Source organism: Bactrocera latifrons, unplaced genomic scaffold (assembly GCF_001853355.1).
Source record: "Bactrocera latifrons isolate USDA-ARS-PBARC rearing strain unplaced genomic scaffold, ASM185335v1 scaffold_6, whole genome shotgun sequence".
NCBI classification, from domain to species: Eukaryota; Metazoa; Arthropoda; class Insecta; order Diptera; family Tephritidae; genus Bactrocera; species Bactrocera latifrons.
Window position 1 is genome coordinate 2,129,858 of NW_017537267.1, and position 7,957 is coordinate 2,137,814.

General features: G+C 36.2%; 3 protein-coding genes across 4 annotated transcripts in view; 1 reads left to right on the plus strand and 2 right to left on the minus strand.

The window, feature by feature from the left end:
* Positions 1-787: 787 nt before the first annotated feature.
* Positions 788-1,687, minus strand: LOC108974901 (thioredoxin domain-containing protein 17-like). The gene is made up of 4 exons (XM_018943005.1): positions 1,544-1,687; positions 1,304-1,482; positions 1,127-1,211; positions 788-1,053 (listed from the first exon to the last, which is right to left on the minus strand). The coding sequence occupies exons 2-4, from the start codon at positions 1,446-1,448 to the stop codon at positions 897-899; spliced, it is 387 nt and encodes a 128-aa protein (XP_018798550.1). The 5' UTR covers positions 1,449-1,482; positions 1,544-1,687; the 3' UTR covers positions 788-896.
* Positions 1,688-3,885: 2,198 nt separating this feature from the next.
* Positions 3,886-5,021, plus strand: LOC108974909. Its single transcript, XM_018943012.1, has 2 exons — positions 3,886-4,770; positions 4,839-5,021. The coding sequence occupies exons 1-2, from the start codon at positions 3,901-3,903 to the stop codon at positions 5,019-5,021; spliced, it is 1,053 nt and encodes a 350-aa protein (XP_018798557.1). The 5' UTR covers positions 3,886-3,900.
* Positions 5,022-5,881: 860 nt separating this feature from the next.
* Positions 5,882-7,957, minus strand: part of LOC108974971 (chromosome-associated kinesin KIF4A) — a 9,279-nt gene continuing 7,203 nt past the window's right edge. The window contains exon 8 of one of the 2 annotated variants that reach the window (XM_018943131.1): positions 5,882-5,969. In XM_018943131.1, the coding sequence (XP_018798676.1) occupies positions 5,915-5,969 (55 nt within the window). In that variant the 3' untranslated portion in view covers positions 5,882-5,914. The remainder of the gene's footprint in view (positions 5,970-7,957) is intronic. The other variant, XM_018943132.1, reaches the window with a different exon arrangement.

Here is a 7,957-nt window from a genome sequence, read left to right on the forward strand (position 1 = left end):
AGGCCCTTAGTTTTTGAGATACGGATCTTAAATTTCGTACACGCCGAAGCTGCTCGTTTATCGATTACTAGAGCATACATATATCTACCATACAAACTGATCGATCAGAATCAAGTCCTTGTATGGACAACTTTTTAATTCGACACTAAATTGGGCAGAGAATATTATCAGATCGGATCACTATAGTATATAGCATTAAAAGAGAACTTTCAGAATCATATTAAAGATATTTTTATGCTACAAAGATACACCTGTGAAGACTTCGGTGCAGCCAAACACTTCAAAGTTCACAAATAAGAGGTAAACAATCCTACTTTATTCTTCAAAATGTTGCGAGTGTAGAAAAAAAGAGAAGAAGGAACAAAAAAAAAAAAGTACAAAATGAAATCAATTACATTCGACATGCCAAAAATAAACAGGAAATGATCTCGTTTGTGCCGTTGCAGTGAGGGCTATTCGCACAGCCGTCGGTATCTACAAGTTAGAGGCAGTTTCTGCGGTCACTGAAAAAAGCAAAAACAAAAATAAGCACAAATTGAACTGTCATGCGACAATGACACTTTTATTAATGTAAAGCGCTAATTGTTCGTTAGACAATAGAATTGCTTCACGTGATGCAGCAGAACACAAGTGACTAATAACCCACTTTAACACAACAACAAAGAGATCTGAAACCACAGCGAACAGTGCGAACGTGTCGCGAAGCAATTAGTGCATTAATGATTTTCTTGTGAGGAGCCCGGGAACATCGAAAGTAATTTGAATAGGTTGTGATATAAAAAATCTTAAAAAAGCAAATATTTTATTTTTACTGGTTTCTACATGTTATGTCTTTTTTAGTAAATAAAATAAGCTTCCTGTAAATGAACTGAGTTATAATATTCTTTTTTTGTCTTTTAATCCACTTCTTCGGTGAAGAACATTTCCAGTAGCGAAGGTTTCGCGCATTGTTCGCCATCCAAGCGAGCCGGCGACTTCCAGCGCAGCAATGTTGGTATAACCGAAATGGGGGCGACAGTGTCCTTGCGAAAGGGATTTTGCATGTCCTTCCAACTAGAAAAAGAATTATTCAAAACTTTTATATATTAACATAATCCATAAGTAAAAAATACATCATTCAACTTACAATGCGCGCGGTCCAACATCAACAACAACAAACACTGAGTTCTTATCCGCGTGTTCATTGAGAGCGGAGAGCACAAATGGTTCAGCTGGGTAAATAGGGAATTATAATAATGATTAGCAATAAAACCACATTCAAATATCTATAAGTCAAGCTACAACATATTCCCAAACAACGCACCTTCATTGCAGTCAGGACACCAGCTCTTGCCTGTTTCATCCTTCTCGCCGGTGAAGTACACATTCACTTGGCTGCTACCATCTTGAGTCAACTTATCCATAGTTTTGCGGAATGCCTCGTAACCACTTACTTTCAGTATCTCCATCTCAGCTTCCGAATCCTTCGCTTTGCTCTGCGTACTGATCAATAACCAAAAGCTGTTAAATATGCTAAGGTAAAAGTTGTTCTTTTCTTTATCACCTTGTAGAATCCAACGTTATCAGTTGTATAATCTATTACTAGACGTTAAGATAAAGCGATAGCCTTTACTATTGATTACAGTTGTGAACCGGCAAACATAAATTTGTTTTTCTACTTTCATGGTCTAAAATCAGCTGCTTGATTGGAAATGAACTGTCATAGTTTGAAAGTGGTGCTGCCAGATGTGTCGGCGAGTGCCAGATTATCCAGAATGTGAACGCCTCTTACATACAATATTTTATTCACTTATAACAAACACTAAAAATCATTCGTCCTTAACTAAAATGGGGGAAGTAGTTTACGCAAGAGTATATATCCAATCCTTAAGTCTCCACCGCTTGAATAAGGCAGAACGAAATCATCCAGGTAGATGTCTGTTTGACTCCAAGGACGCCTTTCACTGTGAGGCAGTCAATGAAGGTGTTAATTGTGATTGCAATAGTTTCTTTGTTTCGATTACGTTTGCTCCAAATTGAAACTCCAATTAAAATGTTTCTCCATTTGCTCTTTTTCAAGACAGAAGTCTTTTTTCTGTTCAGTTCCACTGTTTTTTCTCCTTTTTTATTAGCGTACACAACGCCAAGTTTACAACAACGCGCCTGTCGTTCTTCCTTTTCGCTGTTCGGCGCTAATTGGAGATTCCAAATGTAGCCAGGTCCTTCTCCACGTGGCTTTTCTAACGGAGTTGAAGTGTTCCTCTTCCTCTGCTTCCTCCTCCATACAATACCATAAATATTTCTCTTGAAAACTCCTAACACGTATTTATCAGCTGTTATCATCCTACATGCATGAAGTTTCCTACAATATCGCTGTGACCAATGTTGTTATTTGTAACGCATATCTAGTTAGGATTGTAATGATCAGATACGTTGTCATTCAGGTCATCCAACGATAGGCCTAGTAAACGTTCTGTTTCGACGAAGTCGGACGATAGGGAGAGGGGTGTCAGATGTGTTGCATGCTGGACATATATTTCATATGTCGGGGTCGATTCTGGATAAATAAGAGTTTAACCTGCTAACGTATCCAGAACGAAAACACTCCAGAAACTAAAGCTTCCAGGCGACCATATTGGTGCGGCGTAGTTAAGTATCGGCCGGCCGATGGCCTTGTATGTCGCCAACAACGTTTCTTTACCTTTTCCCCATGTGCTGCCGGCTAGCGGTTAGAGGATTTTGTTGGGGTCCTGTACTTTGACGATAATTTCGACTACACGCAGGGTGGTTTTTGGTTAAGGCCTTGAACCATCTGGGCGTTATCGAGCTTCCCCTTGGTTTCAGAGTTTTCCAGGTTTCAGTAGTGGGACCACTCTTCCGATATTCCACACATCGGGTGTTTGAAGAACGATCAGCGATAGATTGAGAGTCTTGGTTGTGTAGCTTACTCCCTTTGAGCCTAGGTATTGGAACATCAAGATGTTTATTCTATCAGGCCCAAAAGATTTGGAAGATTTCGCTTTATTGATAAAAATCCTAATCTTTCCATCGGTGGAAGTAAGTGATGCGCAATCTTTTGGCATTTTGTGCAGCCGACGGGTAGCACATCGTTTGGCTTTGTCTGCCGAAAGGTGCAGTGTAAATTGCCAGCTAAAATACCTCGCGCGTTTCTTCGAGTCCGAAGAGATATGGCCTTTAAATAGAATTTCAACTCGTTCATAATATCTCTTCGGGTTAAACAAAGTCTTGACAGTAGTCCCAACTTATGCTGGTGGAGTGGCTTTAGGAGGTCCAGTCGAATCATGAAATAATTCAGTGCAGGAGATAGGGATTCTGGACATCTCTTCAGGTGTCTCGAACGCCAAGTTTATATATATTTTGGATATAGCTTACGGACACTTATCCACAAATTATTATTTATATTAAGGTGACAGCAGCTTCAGTAAACAAATTAAATGAGCTAAAAACAAAATAATGAAATTCCGCGCTCAGACTTGACACACTTTCAGCACAAGTACTGAACTTGAACTTCTTGGCCAAAGTCAGCGGCCAAGAGTTCTGCGGAAACGTGCAGAATAACCTTGCAAAGTTGACAGAAAACCAAAAGCTTGTTGAAAAAATATGCTTAGGTCAACTAAAGGTGCAGAAGTGGCTTGGGAAAAGAAAACAATGAGCCCCGACATATTTAAACAGCAGCCGCCACTATGCAATGAACACTTTCTTGGAGCATTGAACGCAGAAAGGTACAAACGGTGCAGTACAACGACATGCGTAAGTGGATTTTTTTTTCATTTTTGTAAATTTTGTAATGCTTTTGAACGACTTGCAGTATATCTGAGGGGTTTATTTGTGAAAACACTATTTTCAACCACAATTTTATTGGTAATACTAAGCTTAAGACAGGATGTGGAGGCGGGTACTATGAAAATCGCCTATAAGAAACCAATTTTCGGCAAATTAAGTACAACAAAAGAGAGACGCTACAAGTTAAGACCAGATTATATGCGAAAATCAACAAAGAATGCAGCCGCCAGTGTAAGTTCGGGCATGAGCACGAGCGCGAGTTCACTTGTCGGCAGCACAATGTTAACAACCACCAGCAGCACCACGCCCACTTTGCTACATTCATTGGCGCCCACAGATTGGAGCGCATGGGCAACAACAACACCACTGCCAGTGATGGAGAGCAATTTAGGTACTCACTACAACAACAACATGGAGAGTAATAAAGCCGAGGCAGAGGCTGCCATCTATATGCCGAAGCCCTTGCTATATGAAGACGCCGCCACACACAGTCAATATATGGATTTAAATGCAATGAGGCAAAGCGTGTCTGGCGGAGTGGAGACACTGCTGCCACATATAATGCCAGCGGTGAACAACACCATAGAAGCACCACAGCTGCATGACGATGTACAAGGAGTGCACGTAATTGGCGATATGGTGGAAGCGCCGAGTAACACGCAAGTAATGAGCAACACCGAGACAAACGCTGAAGTCGAAGAGCTCTTCCCTCTGCCACAGCCAGAGTTGCTGGTTGCACCACGCGCCCTGGCTGCGCGCAATACGCACGCAAAGGCGCGCAAAACCAGCAAAACACCAGCGACGACGACAACGACAGAGCATAATCGAGCGGTACCATGCACCTGTGGCGTTTTTCTAGCCTCACAAATCAAACGCGGCACCAACGAACAACCCGAGGGCGCACCAGTGATCAGCAACGAGTTGGACCGCACATTCGCTTGCAACGCCGTCGGACAGAAGCAATGCCAGACCAAATGCCTGGAAACTGTAAGTCCTTAAATGCTAATTTTTATTGTTTTATTTGGTGACACTGTGTCGACTAAAACTTCCACCAGATAGTGCAGCATTTGCCCAATTCAGCGAATATACTGTGCGCAACGCTAAATCGGGACTGCCGCAAGGAGCGCGCCTACCTCTTCATCAAGAATTGCCGCAATCAATGGCACAATACGAACTTGTCGGCGGGACGGGAGTATTGCTGTCGCGATGGTCAACCGTACACCTGTCCGATGGTTTGAGGGAATCAAGTCTATATCGAGTGGTTGTGCAAATTTTGAATAAAGAGCGTGGATTTTTCAAATATAACTTACAAATGGTTTTTTATTACGTAAAAAATGAAATAATCAATTGCTTGAGTAATCAAGCCGTGTTCTATGACTAAAATATACGTAGTAGATCTCTACACAAGCAAAATAAAAAAAGGAAAAATAATATTTTAAAATAAATACAATAACAATGCAAAAATGCTGACAATGAAACGGTAGGCCAAATTGACAGTTGTGGATATGTTGTAGGGAGGTTAGGGTGAGGTGAGGTGTCAACGAGTTAATGATGCGAAACATTAAACAAACTGGATGCGCACGTACAGCGCTTTAAAAATGTGTATGTATGTAACTTACTATTTATAAACGAATAGTTTTAAATTTAAAAATTAACTTAAATTTGCCCAAATTGCAGATAACTAAGAAATATAATATTTATATATGTATATATACTATATGTATGTTTAACTATATGTATATATGTGTTTTGTTTAACTAAAGGATTATTATAGTTTAAATAGTTATTGTTGTTGTTGTTTCCCTATACAAAATGACACATACTTTAGGCAAGCGCAGGCTTTCCTTACTATTAACAATTCCTTTTGGCTAATATTAATACAATTTCGGTATAAATACACACGTAACCTAGGAAATAACAACTTTAATTTTCATATTTATTAACTAGTAAATGCATGTGGAACGCTTTAGCCGCGCGTAAGTATGCTTTTATCGTCTCGTGACGAACAATGTTTTGAATGCGTTTGATTAAAATTAAATGACATTCGCCTTTGCTCGCCTAAAATATGCGCACTTTTGTAATAAATTTAGTCTTTTGCATTTAACTTTTTTTTTTTTTTTTGACACATTTTTCACTCGAAGAATTTCTTCTTGGCTGAAGGCAAATCGAAGGATATCGTGGATAATCTGAAAGCACAGAAGAATATTTGAGAACACGAAAGAGATCAGTTTCAGCTTTGTGTCGCATATTATTTTAAACTAAAAATCATGTTTTATGCGCATACATATGTACATACAGCGGTGATTTCATGCTGGCACTTGTAACTTAGTATGTGAAAAGGTGGAAATGATTAAGTGAATGCATATAAACCAAAAAATAAATAAAAAATTTGTTAAAATTTAAAATTTGTGAAAATTAAAATTTATGAGAAATAAAAATTTGTGAAAATTAATATTTTCATAAAATTAAAAATTTGTGAAAATTTTAAATTCGTGAAAATAAGAATTTGTAAAAATTATAAATTTGTGAGAATTAAAAATTTGTGAAAATTAAAATTTATGAGAAATAAAAATTTGTGAAAATTAATATTTTCATAAAATTAAAAATTTGTGAAAATTTTAAATTCGTGAAAATAAGAATTTGTAAAAATTATAAATTTGTGAGAATTAAAAATTTGTGAAAATTAAAAATTTGTTAGAATTAAAAATTTGTGAAATTAAAAATTTGCGAAAATGAAAAGCTCATTAACATGAAAGAAACATTTAAAATGCATTTACACTACAAGCAGGCAAATAAAAAAAGCAATAATTAATGGTTCGTGCGTTGCTCGGAAATTATGTACATATATGGAAATTTGTTTGTTATTGGAGACAGCGATAGAGGGGTTTACAAGTGAGTTTAGAAATTTTTTGTTGTTATACTTCATAATTTTTCTCGAAAAATAAGATATTTTTTTTATTAGGGCAAATTTCTGATTTCTAGGAGCAAAAAAAAATTTTTATTTTATAAAAAACCCTTTATAAAAAAATATTTAAACAAATTTATAAAATAAAAAAATATTTTAAAAATTTATAAAAAAAAAATTTAAAAATTTATAAAATAAAAATATATAACCAAAAAATACGACGAATGCATTTTGATCGATCAGTTTATTTTTCTGCTATTCCTGTAGTCTTTCAATATCTGCGGTTCCGAACAAATACATAAGCAGCTTCTTGGGGAGAAAGGGACGTGTACAAAATTTCAAATCGATTTCTCAAAAACTAAGGAATTAGTTTACGTATATAAAGACTCGACTCGTAATGCTGATAATTTATATACAACTCGGGCGTTTCCTTATGGGTGTTACAATCTGTCGTCTTGGCCAACTTCCTTAATATAACTAATAGCACTTTGAGGAATCATTTTAAGCCTATTCTGCACTCTAAAAAAATGTGTATACATCTCGCATCATTTTCTTTAATATTCCACTCTAGAATTTTGAAAAATTCGATTTTTTTCATATATTTAAAGTTTAGACCCTTAAACCCTTAATTTTAATAGCTACAGTTACTTTAGTGACGCAGTACCTAGCCCGGTAGGTAGGTAGACTCACTATTTTAAACGCGTTTTTCTCGAAATTACTTTTTTCCAAACGGTATCGGCATTATCTCATAATCTATACAACCGATTTACTTGAAATTTTGTGTGAACCTTCTTTTATATCCGTTATGCTTTATCTTTATATAACCCTTAATCCTTTGTTTTTAATATTTTAAAAAGATACCGGAATTTCAAAAAAAAAAATCGTAAAAAGTACGTAAAAATATTTTTGGTTTTTTTTTAAATAAAATTCAAAAAACTGCCCAAAATGTGATTTCGAGCGTAGAATACCCCCTTAAAATACGAAAAACCTAGATGAAAAATACTTACATATTATATGTTCTAACGAAAACTTCCTTTCAACAAAAATTCAACCAATAACACCAAGCACCTAAAAATATGCAATAGTTTTTATAGCACTGCATCACATTTCCCCAATATGATTAATAACGATAAATCAAATTCTTTTGCCAAAATTCTATCATGAATTGCTCGAGAACTTCAAATAAAATGTTTAACAAAAATTTAGAAAAAAAAACTTGAAAATTCAGAAAAATTTTGAAAAATTTTAAAAATATATAACATACGCATA